Source organism: Tribolium castaneum, chromosome 8 (assembly GCF_031307605.1).
Source record: "Tribolium castaneum strain GA2 chromosome 8, icTriCast1.1, whole genome shotgun sequence".
Lineage (NCBI taxonomy): Eukaryota > Metazoa > Arthropoda > Insecta > Coleoptera > Tenebrionidae > Tribolium > Tribolium castaneum.
Genome location: NC_087401.1, coordinates 12,521,365 through 12,539,097, shown reverse-complemented (window position 1 = coordinate 12,539,097; position 17,733 = coordinate 12,521,365). Strand labels below are relative to the sequence as shown.

Here is a 17,733-nt window from a genome sequence, read left to right as displayed (position 1 = left end):
TTCAAAATTATAAAAACGCCGCCACATTTCCTATCAAAATTAGCTGTTATAAATTTTTCATGCACTTCAAAAAAATAATAACTAATGAATGTAATTTATACTTTCAATCTAATCGTTAAAAACTATTTTACAATTATATGAAACTTATTTAAAAAAATATTTCAGTAAAATATTGACATACTACAACTGATGAATATTTTTTGAAGAATATTTTTCTAGTTTTTTATAGTTTAAAAAATGGACGTCGGGAAGAAGTAAATTGACTAGTAATATGTATTACTTTTTATCTTTATAACTTCTGCTGTCCCGTCCGTTATCACTTATCAGAATCATCGAATGTTGTTCTTATTTACGTTGTTAAACAAAACCAAAAATTTGTGATTTCCACTGTCCAATTTTAATATTGTCTGAATAAATTTTTTAGAGCAATTTTCACACACAAATTTTTTTTTGTCCCATCCGTCATGTGTAAGCAAAAAGTAAATTAATCAGAAGCGATTGTTCAACGAAAAAAATGTGAGATCTTTGTTGTGTCCCGTCCGTCATTAATTTGCATTTATTTGTCCTGCTCGTATTTCAAATTTTAAAAATGTGGCTCTAATTGTAGCTTGCAAAAAATTTGACTACTGATACTGTTCGTAAAAAAAGGAAAATAAAATTGAAAATTTGCAGTGTCCCGTCCCTTAAAATGTAATGGCTGACTTATCGTTTGTGTTAATTTATTAGAAACATGTTACACAACAACTACCACGTAATGTACCCTGTACGCAGTGTTTGCACAACAGCAAGTTACTATAAATTTTTATTGTACACATTGTTACATAAAATATCCACCGACTTGTACATTTCCATAGTAAACCGCTACATGACGCTAAAATCAAAACATGGCGATGACTTCAGTCCTTTAAAATCTACAACCACGATATAAATAAAAAATGACAGTATATAAATCGACAACAATATCTAACATTTTTATTTCTATATAAATATATCATGTGTGTAATAAAACGAGACAGCCCCCTTAATAAGCATGATTCTTGACAAACAGCCCTTGATCGGCGGCTTGTCCTTGCACACTCCCTGCCACATATTTCCCCAAAGACGCCTCACTATTCGCCTTGGCCCTCTTCATCAACTCGGCTTGTCCAGCTGGCACATTGGCGTCTTTACCGCCCCAGGCCCTCAAAACGGACGCCTGGAGGGCCCGTCCGTAACTGAAGCTCAAAACCCACGGCTTCTTGCCCTGAAACCTACCAAAAATCGTCATAATTGTGTTCCTTTTTTGGAATTTTTTTTTCAATGAATGGATTCTAACGAATAGTCAAAAGTTTTATGACTAACAAAAGAAAACTCAGAAAATTGCAGTTTTCTTGAACGTTTAGTGAAATTTTCGAAATGCGAGAATTTTTTACCTATACAGGCTGATTCTTTTAAGAAACTTTTAAACTTCTAATACAGCTAGAGCTTTAAAATTTTGTATAGGATCCAAATCGACCATTTTAAGTTCAACTAAATTATTTTTGAAAAGGCTGAGTTTCCGGAACTACAAAAAATTGGCGTCAAGTTTGAAATTTTAAATAGTAACCACATTTTTATTACATATTTGAACTGACCTTCTCAAGCTGAGTAAAACTTACCCAAGTTGTTGGTACCTATCTGTCATAGTTTTTGACAAATGTCAATTTTTTAGTTAAAATTTTCATTTGCATGGGCTTATCTAATGTATTACAGCCCTTGAACCGTTTGCGATAAGTGAATAATTTTTTCTGCATTTGATAACCGAAGATTTGAGAAGTTTTCCAGAATTTTTGAAATTATCAACTGTCAAAATTCATGGCTAGTATGATTTTCCCAAAATGGTTATCAAAAAACTGCTATAACTCAGTTTTTTCAAATAGAACGACCCTATTTTCTTAACGGCAATCAAAAGAATATCGATATTTATGGTAACTTTTATCAATACGTCCTATACCTATCTCTTACAGTTTTTGAAAAAAATCCAAAAAACAGAATTTACTTTGTAATTTTCATATTTAATCAAGTAGACCTTGCAAAATGGTTAACAATTGTAAAACTTCAATATTTCATTTAGTTTTTAGCTGATTCATTATCGATTAAGCAGCAAAACAATAATATTTAATTATACTTTATTATGACTTTGTGAATTACGTAAAGTAACTCATTTAGTCTGCCATCAAATTTTGAAGTTCTTGACCAAATTGGTGAACAAATAAGATATTTTTTATCATTTTATCATATTTTTCGAAAGTTTACTTGATTAAAAATGAAAATAATGAGCTAAAGTTCTGTTTTTGCGATTATTTCAAAAACTCTAAGAGATAGGTGTTAATAAAAGTCTACATATAAATTAATTTAGGTTGACTGTCATTGAAAAAACAGGGTCACTCCATTAAAAAAACTGTTTTATAATCATTTTTTTAATTATTATTTTAAGAATCATTTGGATATCCATCAAGTTAAAGTTCCATTTGTACTCGTAGTTTTGCCCAATTTTCCCAGTTTTCTTTTCTCAAAACTAAAAGTTGTGTATTTGCGTTAAAAACTACATTCGTTGAGCAATCTTTTGCAAAAAAAATGAAGATTGTAGCTTTACCCAGAAGGAAGATATGACGATATAAACACAAAATTTGAGCAATTTTAAGTTTTTCAAAAATTTCGACAAAACGTCCTTTTCATGATGAAGTGAATTCCAAATCAAAAAACTAACTTAAAATTCAAATTCAGCGGAAAATTTTTCATAAGAATAAGTGCGAATGTGAATCGTTGATACCAACCGCCAAACAACCGTAAGTTTAGTTTAAGAGTCTTACAAGTTAACGATTGATAATTTCAAGTTAAAACAAAATCTACTTTATTCCTAAGAGCCCACAACAAGGCCAAAAGTATTTCATTTTCTCTTTAACACTCATTATTAAAGGGAAAAAATGTTCAACAAGAAAACACATTTTTTTTTCAATTTTCAGGATTTTTTTCTGAATTAAATAAAGCATTAATATCATTTTAAAACACTTTCACCCCTACAGCCCAAATAGAAGAATGTATCCTGTAAATAACTTTGAAAAACGTTACTTAAAACGCCTGTAAAACAAAAAAATGGCCTCTGCTGCATAAAAACAGTTACCAGATCTGGTGACTTTGATACTAATTTGACGAATTTATTTTCATCAACACTGTATTCACCGTCCACGATTGTTTTAAATTCGGACTATCTATGAAAATCTGACATTTTATTTGGCAGTACTGTGAGTTGTCATAAGAAATTTATTTTGGGTTATAATTAATGACAACCAAGGACTGTTGTCAGTTTGCTTCGTTTTTTAAATAAATAATTGAATACGTTTTTATTGTTATTCTACTCATTATTATTAGTTAAAAAAGTCGGGTCTGTTTTTTTTGCATCCTTCAAAGCATCTTTTGATACACACTTTCTTATCAACAAAAATTATTTTCGACATTTTAAATTAATAAGCAGTAGAACTGACAACACAGCGAATTTTTGACAAGATAATGTCATAAAGACAGTACCTGACAGGACCTGAGGCCAACCTAACAAAAATATATCTTCGCCTGCTGAGAATTTAAAACAATCGTGAACGGATAATATAAATAAATAAATATAAATAAATAATATAAATACTTGTTAATGGCGTCGAGGTTAACAGTGGCCTCCTCCTCGGACTGCCCCCCTGACAAGAACACAATTCCGGGGACAGCTGGGGGCACAGTGCGCGAAAGCGCCGTCACTGTGGCCCTCCCAATCTGTTCGGGGGAGAACTTAACAGGGTGGCTCATCCCCCCCGTGACCATATTAGGCTTAAGAAGTGTGCCTTCAAGGAAGACATTGTGGTCATTCAACGCCTTGTAGACGAACGCCAGGACCGTCTCTGTGACTTTCTGGCAACGTTCAATATCGTGTGTACCATCAGGGAGTATCTCTGGCTCCACAATGGGCACAATACGATTCTCCTGACAAATCGAAGCATATCTTGCTAGAACATTTGCATTCTCGAGACACGCCTGATAGCTGGGAGTGTGGTCCTTGATTTTAAGGACGCACCGCCATTTTGCAAAATGGCACCCGTCCTTCTTGTACTGGGCGCAGCGTTTGCCCAAATCGTCTAATCCCTGAGTGGTGCACTCGTCTTGCGTGCCGAAGAGTGGGACAACGCCAGTGTCCACTTTAATCCCGGGAATAATCCCTCTTTGTTTGAGGAGTTCAGGGAATGGGGTGCCATCGTCGGCCTTCTGGTAGAGAGTCTCATGGAAGAGGATTACGCCGGAGATGTAATCACCGATTGTTTTGTCGCTGGTGAAGAGCAACTGGCGGTATTTCCGTCGGTTTTCTTCGGTGTTTTCCAGGCCAATGTCGGCCAAGCGCTTTCCCATCGTACCGACGGATTCGTCGGCCGCGAGGATGCCCTTTCCGGGGGCGACGATCGCGTTGGCAATTTTGCGGAGTTCGTCCTGAAGGGCGGGGTCGGGGTAGTTGAAGTGGGTGGCCATTTTGAATACTTTATCGCTTCTATAAAAAAGGAGACATTTTACAATTTCCTCGGGATGGTGGAATAAGGGAAAGTACTTGAAATCGAGGCAGAATGCTAGAGAAGGCATTTTGACAATGTCAAGGAGACTTCAAAGTCAAGGATCATTTTTAATCACGATGATGATGATGAGATGCTGTGGCTTATTTTTATCAAAGTACACGTGACGGATGTAATTTTCTCTAATTGATGTTTTTTCTGATTAAAGGATATGTAATAGCATCGATTTTATGCAATAGAAGATCTGATAAAACCGGTTTTTTATTTATAACAAAACTAACTGCGCTTCAAAAACTATAATTTTGCAACCCGACAGTGTTAATTATGCAATTGTTGCAATTTTTAATTAAAAACAGATATTAATTAGCTGTGATATTTGAAATTTTCATAAAATAAAATTATAACGGGTGTCGAGATTATGTTTTCTGACCTTCATTTAAATCATGCAAAACAATAAAAACCGAAGAGTCTTTGAAAGTAATAATTGTATATTTGTATTTATAGTTTTTATTGAAAAAATATGTTCAAATAAGATTTTAAATCAAAACTCAAAGAAATATTATTAAAGAAGAGCAATATAACCCTAAAAAATTCTTCGCAAATAAACTTTGAGAAAATTGTTTTCTTTTATTAAATATTGTATGTATGTACAGTTACCCACAATGAAAATGACGCGTCCACGACGCGTAACCTAGTTTTCAGAAAAAATCCTTTGAAAAGATAGAGGATTTTTTCTCTTTTCGGTTTAACAAAATGGTTATAGTTATTTATTGAATACCTATTTTAGAAAGCACTTTATTAATGGTAATAAAATAAAAAACGTGTCTAAAAGCTTTAAAAAACACATTTTTTGAGCAAATGTTGTCATTTTCCAGCCTATTCTTGACGAAATTTGACCCAAAAACAAACGAATAAAAGTAACATCAGTTTTATTTTACTCTTGTGATTTGAGGTCTATTTTGTGGAAACACGGAAACACCACCCATTTGGACTTATTTGGTGGGTTTTAGACGTTTTTTGATCAAATCTTGTAAAATAAATGAAAAAATGCACAGTAGGCGTGTTTTTTATGGACGTCATTAGTTTATATTTATTTGTTATATTGTTTATATATTATTATATTTTTGAGGTGTTCTACGCCAGAATAAATAGACTGTTATTATTAATATCTCAACGAAAGCATAAATAAATTTTATTTTTAATAACATTTGCCATGAAAAGATCTAAATGCCATAACAATTAATTGTTCTAAAGATAACATAAAAAATGTTTGAAAATTGCATTTTATAATAAAAAAGAGAAAAAATGGCGTCAGTGGGCCAAAATAGGTAAGCATAATAATTTGAATTTATAATTAGAGTAGGCGGTTTTTTTCTGTTTATTTGATAAACTAGTACAAACTGAGGGAAACAATTAAATAGCATTACTTTTCGAAACTTTTTTACAGTGGAACTAGGGTATAACGAACACCCAAGAGACTTCAGAATTTGTTTATAACTATAAGAGAATATGTTCTTATAGAGTATTTCAAAAAAATGATCGTTAAATTGAGTGTTCGTTGTAAGCGTGGTTCGTTTGTTCGTTAAAAGCGAATTGTTTCAATTTTATTCGTTATATCCGAGCATTTTTTAAAGGCTGGGTTCGTTATAACCGAGTTCCACTGTATTTGATTCTTCAGCTTGATAATCAGCGTTTTCATACATGTTAAAAAACTAATAAAGCCTACTCTAATTATAAATTCAAATGATTTTTCTGATTAAATAATCTGTAACTTTAAAATGGCAACCCGAATTATTGGCGATATTAAACTGAGTCAGCTTTGGAAATGAATAACAAATGACTAAAGAAATTCAGCGTTTGAATTTTACCAACGTAATTAACTGCACAGCTATGAAAAACAACAGAAAAATGTTTTTTTAAGCCAATCTCTCAAAAAAAAAACTTTTTTGGTACTAGACCATTCATATAACCTGAACGCTTAATTTATTTATAAAGACACTTTCACATTCCTGTAATAAAAATACCGGTATTTATAGTATCAGTGTAAAAGCAGGAAACACAAATTAAAAAAAAACACAGATCAGGGCAAGCTTTGAATGCGATAACGCCAAGAAAATTCATAGCCTACCTTAATTCTTCGCAACTTATTTTTAAGTCACTCTATCAGTTTTGATTGAATAGACTGAAATAAACCGCAATCAATGTTATTCCGGCTTTTATCTCTACACTTTGGACTTGGATCTTGGGAGGCTCGTCCCCTGATCAAAAAAACAATTTCCAGAAAAATAAAGCGATAAAATATAATAATAAACTTGTGATATAAGCAATATTAAAAAAAACAAAAGAGACCTTTCAATATTGATAAAAACTGTTATTTTCTAATTGAGATAATAATAATTATTATTAATTATGTATAGATATTAAGTAAAAAGTAAGACAGTAGATGCGGTGTCATTGACTTTGACCCCAATTTCAAATCGCCAAAAACTTATTTTTATCTAAATAAAATTCGAAAAATTCGTGACACATCTTGAGATTATTATCAATTAAAATTGCGTTTTTTAATCATGAATTGGATGCAATATGTGTCAATTTAAACCAAGTGACATTGAGCGTGACCTTTTGTAAACAAGCGCGAATTTTTCGAAAATGTGACCTTTAAATAAACTCAAAATACACATCAAATAACAAAACAATATACTCAAAAAATTGGTCACAAAAATTGGGAAAAAATTGACAAACGATCAATAATACTTCGCCCTCACAACAAATCAAATATTTTTCAAAGAAAACAAGTGAAAGTATCAAATACTCACTGATAAACAAACGACTATCGATAACTGTTGTCAGCAACAACGTCGGGGTGTAACTGAAAAATTCACACAGAGGACGGTGAAGGTCGACTAAGTCGAAAAGTACGTCGAAAACGTCACAATATCGTGCGTCCTTTTCTTTTATAGCACGAGCCGTGGTACGAGTGATGTAACGACGTGAGGGAATTTTTACAATTCTGTGATCACGTCCGGACTTTAGCCTTTACATTACAGTATCATAAAGACCACATTAGGCTACTTGATGCAACATTGTGAAAATTACTGTATGGTTACAGAAAACTGTGTTGGAAGTGGGCTAGTATGAGTGTTGGAGAAGTGGTGGCGCCACAGGACGCGCGTTCTGCGGCGCCAACTCTGATGCATGTTATTTCAATTATTTATAAAATGTTTAATTAGTTTACATTCCTCAGCTTACAACTTAATCAACTGTAATTGTTTCACAAATAAAATAATTACCATAACTGATTTGATTCTTAAAATAGTGCTCCACTTTTGTTTTTTCTTTTGTTGTCAAATTAATATGTTAATTGCTTGTAGTATTTTACGAGTACGTTGCCTGTTCGAAGTAACGGTAATTTAATAACAAAAAGTATCTATGACAAGGCAATAGAAACACCCGACCCTTTAATTTTCCTAGATTGATGTCCGCACTTGAAGGGCAACCATCATTATCATTATTAACCTAGGCATTGATACCACATTTTTACACTAAATCTAGGTTGGGGGAAAACCCCACAAGGCCTCAAATCAAAATTTAGGGACTTTATTTCGCCACGAGTCTCTCTCTATTTACGACAGCGCAATTACAGTTGACGTCAGCTCACGTTTTATAATTTTTTTCTCTTAGATAATACAGTTCGGCTTAGAAATATTCGCAGAATGGATGGACGTACAAAGAATGCCTCTCGAAAATACCTGTTGTGCGCAAATCTAAAACTCCTCCTTGGTGGTTGGGCGCTTAGTCCTGGTTCCGGGTCAAAGCTGGCCACGGAGGGAATCCTGCAAGGAACGGAATTTTCAAATTGGGATTTTACGACCCCGAGGCATTAATTGCACGCCCTTGAAAAATCACTTATCAATTTTGCATTTTTTATACACGAGACTATGGCTAATAAATAAATAAATAGATTAGATAACAGCGTGTGTGTGTTTAATTTTAGTATCAAAATGCTGGCGATAAAAATTGTGTTTCACGTAAATAACGCATCTAATTATTTTTTACGTAAAACGTGATTTTTATCATTGTTTCTATTTTGTTTGGAACATGTTTCCATTATTTCAGTTTTATCGGCGTCGTGACTCATTTTCGCTATTTTCGTTTTTAAGGAGGTACTCAATCCCGAAAACTTCGAATTTTGTTAACTAGAATACAATTTTCTTTGGCAGTTGTAGAGACCATCGTATTACCATAAAAAATCAATTCAAATTTCCCGCTTTCTAAGATATAATAAAAATTAATAATAATAAGAATAATAATAATAATAATAATAATAATAATAATAATAATAAATATATTAATTAATATTTTACTATTATTTTTTTATTATTATAACATAATTTTTTATAAAATTTTTATTATTAATAATATATCACTTTGCTTGTATTTAATTTTTCAAAGACCAAAATTTAGGACTCCTGAAAGAAGAGCAAAAAATTCAAATATACTTACATCCCATAATTTAACTGCTTTTTAGTAAAAAAAAGAACTATTCTTTCCTAAATCATTTAAGATGTTTCTGCGATTAACTTATATTTTAATAAATATTGTGATTAGGTATCCAATAAAACATGAAAAAATAATTACAAAAATGTACCTTAAAATCAGTTTTTTTTGGCAAAATCTCATGCTACTTCAAAATTAAAAGTAAAATTATACGCAAAAAACTATTTTGAAATAGTTTCTTCATAAAATAGTACTTCTCAGTACTCGTACTATTATTCTACTCGTTTGATACTGGAGAACAAACTATAGATTCGGCTAGACCCAAATACACCCGAATAAACCCTATGTGATCCGAATGGAGCCGAAGTAATAATTTCGTAATAAAAAATTTACCTTTAGTGCCTTATTGTTATACTATAAAAATAAAAAAAATAATTAAAAAAAATAAAATAAAAAAAATATAAAAAGATTACTTTACAAAGTGTTTCAAATGTTTTTCGCTCTGTACGTAATCTTTTTTTCATGATTTTTCTATCCTTAAATTATCCTTAAATTAATGGCGCTTCTGTCTTCAGTCCTACAAATATTAATATAAATAAAAATATAAAAATAGTATCACTTAATCGAAATTTTATGATATCAAGAGTTAATCAAAAATAACAAAACTTAAACATTCATAAAAAAATTATTATAAACTTTTAATTTTTTATTTTTACTTAAGTAATTATTTTTTGGAGCTACTAACATTTTTTACGGATTTTTATCACAAAACAAGATTTAAGCATTGCCTGTTCTCAGATGACACTGGTAATAATTTTTTGCAGCTACGTAATCGTAATTAATTAATACATTAATGAATTAATTTTAATTAAAAGAAATTGTTCAAAAATTCTGAAAAAAATTACAGTCATAGAAAAAAATACAAAGTATTTAATAGCACACGCTGAATTCTGTGCGAACACACAAAATATACTTTTAGTGGACACACCCTGTATTTAAAATTATTTAAAAGTGGCACTTTTGTAAACCTTTTTTCGACCAAATTTTTTAGTGGTTTAAATTACATTATTTTATTTATTTAAAGTTTTATATATTTTGTTGTTTCATAAAATTGAAGCTTAATCTAGAGCCTACTCTTAAGATTTAAGAGACAAGATTTTGTCAAATTCAAATTTTCCGGCAAAAAAAAATAGAGCCACTGCGCAGTTCCGCCAAACTTTCAAAATTCTTAAATTAGGGGCAAAACTGTCACAAATTTGTAACCTTTTTTTTTATTAGTTTTGATATTTCCAATGAAAGATGAAAAAACACACAATTGTAAGTTCCGCATTCAAAATAAAAAAAATTCGTTGAATCAGTCCAAAACAATAGCTCTTACGACCGAAACAACCTTCATCGATTTTATCCAGTGAGCAAACTCGGTTTTTACCGATTTTTCGTTAAAAACTGACAAAAAATTGAATATGTAAGGCGTGCCACAGAGCGCCACTTGACGCCCTCTCCTTTTCACAATCGTCCCACTTTCCCTAATTTTCCAATTTTCCTCATCGTCCTTCATCGATGAGACAATAATAAATCATCGTTTTACGAGTCCAAAGTCCAAAGACCACAAATTTCCTATCCGAAGAACACACGAAGAGAGGAAAAAGATCCAAAGTTCGTGCGAACGACGGTTTGGATGATGACCGACTTTAAAAAACCACTGTAGGTCAGTACCGACAGGTGAGACCGTGAATTCACTCGCGGTACTGCCGCGGTACCGTCTAGTTCGTTTGGTTTTCGGTTTGTGTTCCAAGTGCCATTTTTTCAAGTACCAAAGAGATTTCGGTGAGTGATTTTGCGATTTGGGAACAAGGTGGGCGAGTTATGCGAGAGTTCGAATCGGATTGATCCGGTTAAAAAGTTTAACAAAGACATGGTAGGTACCACGGGAACCAAGAATTTTATTTTTTGGCGGTACCACATTTCGCCATAAAACGACCAAATTAAACTCGTCGTAATAGAGCCATTAGAGACAAATATGGACTGACATACCTTACCATTTTAGATTTTTTTCTTTTTTGGTAAAAAAAATCAATTAAGTCCGGTTTAAGCGTCACTTCTTGATTTTATTTTAAGTACGGTGTTATGTAAACCCAGCTTCAGTTCGAAGAAAAAATTATTATTCATCTCCAATTAAAAAAAAACTACTTTTTGTGCTATACTCGAGTACCGACTACGCGAAAACTGAAGTGTTTTCCTAAATAATGTATTGGTTTTTGGTAAAAAATGGCCCTGAACTAGAAGTAATTATTCAGTGTACCGGACCCAGTGAGATGGCACTTCACCGTTTTTTTTTTACTTGATCAAACAACCAACTTTGACTCCACGCTAAGTTAAAAAAGTGCCATTTTTTTCAAAACTTCGGTGCTTGCTGCATTAGAAAATAATTGAGAAACAACAAAATGGCACCAAATATTAAATAAAATAAATTACTGCTATTATTATAAACATCTGTTGATAAATGGAACACCCTAAAGGGTCTTTTTTCGGTGAAAATAAAAATTTTGTAGCCTCAGTAGACTATAACAATGAAATAACAATATTTTTCAAAAAAAAGTCCCAACAATAATCAAATGTTTGCAAAAAAACACTATCACAATTACGCAAAGGTTCGGAGAATGAAAAATAATTATTACTTTTAGCCTTTTCAAAATATTCAAAATTTTAAAAATACGAAAAATAAAGTCCCAAAATTTTGATAAAAAAAATTAAGCAAATAGAGTTTAGCCTTTTGTGAGTTAAAGATTAAACATATTTCAAAAGTCTCCAAAAAGTTACCTTTTTTTGGTAAAAAAGCTTCAATCAAAATGACAAAATGAAGTAGCTTATTTAAACTTCTTTACCAAATATTATACGAAATAATCTACTGTTACTACAGCTGGTGATTCAGGGGGGCATTTTTTAGTGCAAATACAACATTTGTGGCCTTATTAGACCATAACAATGAAATAACAATATTTTTCGAAAAAAAGTCCCAATAATAATCAAAAGTTTGTAAAAAAAATACTATCGCAACTACGCAAAAGTTCGCAGAATTAAAAATAATTATTACTTTTACCCTTTTCAAAATTTTCTTAATTTAAAAATACCTAAAATAAAGTCCAAAATTATGATATTTACAAAAAAAAAATGGAGCACATAGAACTTATAGCCTTTCATGAGTTAGAGATTAAATGTATTTCAAAAGTTGCCTAAAGTTACCTTTTTTGGTAAAAAAAGTTTCAAACGAAATGACAAAATGAAGTGACTTGTTTGAACTTCTTTACCAAATATTATATGAAATAAACTACTGTTACTACAGCTGGTGATACAAAAGGCCATTTTTCAGTGAAAATACAAATTTTGTGGCCTTAGCAGATTTTAACAATAAAATAACAATATTTTTCAAAAAAAAGGCCCAATAATAATCAAAAGTTTGCAAAAAAATACTATTACAATTACGCAAAGGTTAAAATAATTATTACTTTTACCTTTTTCAGAATTTTCTTAATTTAAAAAATATGAAAAATATAGTCCAAAAATTTTGATTTTTACAAAAAAAATGGAGCACACAAGTTTGTGGGTTAAAGATTAAACATATTTTAAAAGTCGCCCAAAGTTACCTTTTTTTGGCAAAAAAAGTTTCATTCGAAATAACAAAATAAACTACATTACTACGTCTGGTGATAAAGAGAACAAATCAAGAAGATATTTTTTCGGGGAAAATAAATATTTTGTAGCCTTAGTAGACTATAACAATATTTTTTGAAAAAAAGTCCCAAAAACAATCAAAAGTTTGCAGAAAAAGAAAGAAGATTCGAAGAATTAAAATTAATTATTACTTTTACTTTTTTCAAAATTTCCTTAATTTAAAAAATACGAAAAACAAAGTCCCAAAATTTTGAGTTTTCAATGACAAAAAGAAGTAGCTTATTTCAACTTCTTTACCAAACATTATATGAAATAAACTACTGCTAACTATAGCTGGTGATTCAGGAAAGCATTTTTTCGTGAAAATAAAAATTTTGTAACTTTAGTACACTAACTAAAGCAATAAAAAAACATTTTTCGAAAAAAAGTCCAAATAATAACAATCGAAAGTTTCCAAAAAAATACCACAATTACGCAAAGATTCGAAGAATTAATAACTATTTTCCCGCTGTTACGAATTTTCCGAATTTAAAAAATACAAAAAATAAAGTCTCAAAATTTTGAGCTTTACCAAAAATCGAGCATTAATTTACGGCGCCCGAAAGGGACAAAATTTTTGCAAAAAGTGGCGTTTTCTCTAGAAAGTAAATAAAAAGACATACGATACGGCCCCCGGCGGCGGTCCCCCTTGTCTCGCCTGCAGGCCCGCCTTCGCCGCCGCCAACTTGGCTTGACATCTCTCGATCTTCGCAATTCTTTCTTCGGGCGCTTCTTCTTCCATTTTTCAAAGGCACTCACAAAATTTTGACAGTTTTCGAAAATTGTGTGACAGACATGCGGCGGCGACTGTCTGTCAAAAATCATACACAATTGGACGACTTAATTATTTTTTAATGACACGGAATTTCAATCACTGTTTCCGGTTTGACACAAAAAGCGAAGAAATTTCGCGTGTAATTTGACAACCATGACCGTGAAATCGCTAATAATAATAATGGTAATAATATGAGTGTAATAAATTTTTCCTGGACTTACCTTGACCCAGGGCCGGACTTGGCCCATTCTTCTTCCACCGTCAAGTATTTATTTCTAACCCCCATTTTTTCCACCAAAATTTTCAAAATATTCGGCGATGAAAAAAACCTTAATAAATCATATTTAAAAAGGGCTGAAAAAATTATGGGTTTAATCAGATAAGAGAGGTTGTAAGTGGAGGTCGAGCCTAGAAAAGTACTTGTGTTAGTCAAGGAAAGGAAAAAAATGGTCTTGAGAAGATAATTACATAAAAAATTAATAGTGAAATAATGTCTTGAAGGGTTTAAACTACAAAACCAAAAAAAAACTGAATAGAAAGAAGGAAGTTTGGTCTTTTTTTCTTAAAATTCTAAGTTTTTTTTAATAAAACCTTTGTTTATTAAAATTTTATTTTTTTTTGTTATCCGGCTAGTTTTACAAATTTATCACATACAGAGTGATCTACTAACAGTAACATGTTAAAAAATTTAACAATTGATTATTACATCACAAGATGATGAAAAAACTCGACCAAAAATTCGCTTTTTGAGTAATTAATTAATTATGCATTCAAGCAGCGATAAGTTTCCAGCTACTGCTTTAAGAATAATTTGAAAAATTTCGCCTAAAATTGTCGGAGCAATAATTTGTCCTTAATCCATCGTATTTTTTAATTATCGCATTGTTTTTTATGTGACCCCCGCTATAGGAAACGCAACCATAAATTACCTCAAATAATTGTCAATAGGAAATGACGAATAGTTAATAACAACGCAATTTTTCAGTCGAAAATGGACCAATCAACCCAAGTCGACTTTCCTATAGTTGTCCGAAAAATGCGAAGACACAACACTTCGGCCGATTTGTACGCAACAAACAAAGGACATAGCAATACTTGGGTGAGTATAGAAAAGAGCACGGAGTAGTTAGACAGGTGTTTGAATTTTTTTCCGGAACTTGAAAGAGTTCATTGGCATTGCGTGGAATGTTTGTTCCTCATTGACTTGACATTTAAATCGTCCTACAATAGATTTTATTTGATTTTTCGATGGGAGACGGATAAAGGGCCTCGAAAGTGAAAGGAAATGGTCGTGGAGGCCTTGAGACACTTCAAATGCGATTTTTTTCTGACTGTTTCAAAGATGATTTCGGTCGAAATTTTCAAATAAAAAATTTAAATTAGGAAATTATTATAAGTGAAGGTTGGTAAATTGCTGGTGGTTGAGTGCTAATTGTTTGGCGGATTTTTTCAGAGAACTCCAAACCAGTTTTTAATTATGAACAGATGGGTTCAATTTTGAGAACTGATGAATGAATGGCAGTTATTAAAATCACTATTGTTAAAAAATATGTGGGCGGTTCTGTGGTTTGATTATACTCACGTGTGATGTAATAGTAAATAAATATTTTCACAAGAAAAACATTTCAGTTCTGTGGAAAGCGAGTTACAAAATCCTTCGAATTTAAACAAACTTTGATATTTAAAAATTCCTCTTAAAATGTATTTATTCTCCACTCGCTTTTACAGCCGCAAATTAAGCTAATTGAAACTAATAAATTGCTTTAAAGGTAATTCCTCAGTAAACATCAATGTGTTTTTTGATTCAATAGAACGATTTGTGATATAATAGTTTATAAATAATCCACGAGGTTCCAAAGGAATTTTTCCCACTTGTTTCATAACAAAATTAAAAAATCTCAGATTAAGCCAATTTTGAAGAAAAATGATTCTTCGAATTACTAACATTGTATTTATTCTTTGATTCAAGTTTTTCAAAAATTTATTTAAATATTTTTCTTGAAGAACAGAATTGAGATTTGAGTCGATTTTTTATCAATCGAGTTTTGTATGTAAATAGAAAATTAAAATAATGAGCATTGACCTTGATTCAAAATAGAACTGATAGATAAATAAATATATTGCAAAAATTATGTAACCACAGACTGAAACCTATTATTTAAACAATGACAGGGAATTACCAAAATTCCGAGCATTTCTCCCAACGGTTTTTCACAGTTCAGAAACCTTGTTATTATTTTATTTTAGTTATGCAAATCAAAATTACTCACACTATCATTCCCTGAAAAAGCGCTTAAGTTTATTATTTGTTTGTCAAAAGGATTTGTATTATTGCGAACATTACGAACAAATATTTTTACTCCTTATCAATTATCATCATCACGACTACGTTTGAAAAATATTTTCTTGCGTTATTTGTTGTTTTTTCTTTTCAGAATAATTCGAATAAGGTGTCGATGCCCCGCCCCAAATCCCTCAACTTCCCCGACCCGCTGACCAATCGCACCAAAATCATCTACTACTCGGACAGCCCCTTGTCGCGCCTGCCCCTCCCCGTGAGCGATCTCCACTTGGGCTCCATCTCGCGCGAGCGGACTCCGCCCTTTTCCTGCAGTTCGAGCGTTGCCTCCACCTCTTCCCCCACCTACAAGCCCGACCCTTCGTGTCAATGCTCCAATGACAGCATCTACTGCCGGCGTATCCCCGCCAATAGCACGCAAGGATTGTCATGGCGCCGCCTACACATGTCACGTGCCAAACTCAAAGCCACCGCTACCACCAGCGAACTTCTTTCGGGCTTTGCGATGGTCGCAATGGTCGAATTGCAGATAAATGACGACACGGCGGTTCCCGAATGGTTATTTGTGATTTTCGCTGTTTGTACCACTGTGTTAGTAGCAGTGCATATTTTTGCACTTATGATTTCGACGTATATTTTGCCAAACATTGACGCTGTTGCTAAGTTAGAAATATGTGAAATGGTGGCTGAGAGTCCGCATGAACGCATGCGGGGGTTTATCGAGTTGGCGTGGGCTTTTTCAACAGTATTAGGTAGTTTGGCGGCGAAATTTGAATTTTTTGGTTTTAAGTAAATTTTTTCAGGTCTATTCCTGTTTTTGGTGGAAGTAGCCATTCTTTGCTGGGTCAAATTTTGGGACTACTCGTTTACGGCAGCGACGGCCGCCACTGTTATTGTTATTCCAGTATTGATAACTTTCGTCTTGTTTGCTGTTCATTTCTACCATTCACTTGTTGTGTACAAATGCAATGCTTCAGTAAACGACATGGAAAAGTTAGAAAATATGAAAAAACATCTTGACGAAGTTACCAGTCCTGTGTGATTATAACCAGTATTTCTTGTAATTTAAAATTAATTAAATTATAATAAAAAATGCTTCCTTTGTACGTAAGACGCTCTTCTTTTAAAACTATTTCCAGTTTATCAATCCTCACAAGTCGACTTTTTTCCCTTTCTTTTTTTTTCAAAATGCTATTTTCCAGGCTTTCTTGAAAAGTTAGATTTATTTCATCTTCTTCTGTTGTTGTTTATTAAAAATAAAAAATTTGGATTTTTAAGGAAGTAGTAAAAGATTGTGAAAGAAATTAAGCGACAAAATGGTTTAATTAATTTTTGGATTCAAAGAAAGTATTTAAGATAATTTCTTTCGGCAATAAAAAAATATTAGGATAAAAAAAATAAAAAAAACATTGTCAAGTCAAAGACAAATCAAAAACCAACTAAACAAATACCAAAAAATGTTATTCCTTTTCTTGAATTACTTCTTAATCTTGGCGATATTATTTTCAATCTTCCAAAAAACTCTTCATTTTCTTTTAGGAATTCGTCACCAGTTTCTTCTGGTCTTCGTCAAGTTAAAATTTGGATTTTTAAGAAAATAGTAAAAGATAGTCAAAGAATTAAAGAGACAAAATGGTTAAATTTATTTTTGAATTCAAGCAAAGCAAAAATTTGCGATAAATCCTTTCAGCAATAAGAATAAAAAACAAAAAAAAACATTGAGTGAAAATAGAACCAACTCAAAGACAAAAAAATTTTTTTCCTCTTCTTGAATTACTTCTTAATCTTGTAGATATTATTTTAATCTTCAAAAAAATCTTCCTTTTCTTCTAACAATTCGTCACCAGTTTCTTCTGTTCTTCGTCACGTCAAAATTTGGGATTTTAAGA

The 17,733-nt window shown here is 31.9% G+C and overlaps 2 protein-coding genes across 6 annotated transcripts; one reads left to right on the top strand and one right to left on the bottom strand.

Moving 5' to 3' along the window:
• Positions 1–789: 789 nt before the first annotated feature.
• Ald1 (Aldolase 1) lies at positions 790–13,567 on the bottom strand. 3 transcript variants are annotated; one of them, XM_064358374.1, is made up of 3 exons: positions 13,394–13,567; positions 3,659–4,543; positions 790–1,250 (listed from the first exon to the last, which is right to left on the bottom strand). In XM_064358374.1, exons 1-3 carry the CDS (start codon positions 13,510–13,512, stop codon positions 1,022–1,024), a joined length of 1,233 nt encoding a protein of 410 aa, XP_064214444.1. In that variant the 5' UTR covers positions 13,513–13,567; the 3' UTR covers positions 790–1,021. The 3 variants fall into 3 exon arrangements, with proteins under 3 accessions (XP_064214444.1, XP_008194890.1, XP_008194891.1); XM_008196668.3 differs by lacking the exon at positions 13,394–13,567 and adding an exon at positions 7,379–7,553; XM_008196669.3 differs by lacking the exon at positions 13,394–13,567 and adding an exon at positions 6,691–6,825.
• Positions 10,713–16,950, top strand: LOC657890 (calcium release-activated calcium channel protein 1). Of its 3 annotated transcripts, none has more exons than XM_008196665.3 (4): positions 10,713–10,977; positions 14,531–14,644; positions 15,981–16,596; positions 16,648–16,950. In XM_008196665.3, the coding sequence occupies exons 1-4, from the start codon at positions 10,975–10,977 to the stop codon at positions 16,884–16,886; spliced, it is 972 nt and encodes a 323-aa protein (XP_008194887.1). In that variant the 5' UTR covers positions 10,713–10,974; the 3' UTR covers positions 16,887–16,950. The 3 variants fall into 3 exon arrangements, with proteins under 3 accessions (XP_008194887.1, XP_969411.1, XP_064214446.1); XM_964318.4 differs by having other exon boundaries at positions 10,716–10,886; XM_064358376.1 differs by lacking the exon at positions 10,713–10,977 and having other exon boundaries at positions 14,325–14,644.
• Positions 16,951–17,733: the final 783 nt, after the last annotated feature.

Excerpts from the sequence above, each read along its gene's own strand:
- Ald1 (XM_064358374.1), bottom strand. The coding sequence starts at position 13,512 with ATGGAAGAAGAAGCGCCCGAAGAAAGAATTGCGAAGATCGAGAGATGT. Across the intron at positions 4,544-13,393 it reads CCGCCGCCGGGGGCCGTATC|AAGCGATAAAGTATTCAAAA; the intron begins GTATGTCTTTTT and ends CCTTTTTTATAG. Across the intron at positions 1,251-3,658 it reads AACCTCGACGCCATTAACAA|GTTTCAGGGCAAGAAGCCGT; the intron begins GTATTTATATTA and ends GATTTTTGGTAG.
- LOC657890 (XM_008196665.3), top strand. Across the intron at positions 14,645-15,980 it reads AAGGACATAGCAATACTTGG|AATAATTCGAATAAGGTGTC; the intron begins GTGAGTATAGAA and ends TTTTCTTTTCAG. Across the intron at positions 16,597-16,647 it reads GGCTTTTTCAACAGTATTAG|GTCTATTCCTGTTTTTGGTG; the intron begins GTAGTTTGGCGG and ends AAATTTTTTCAG.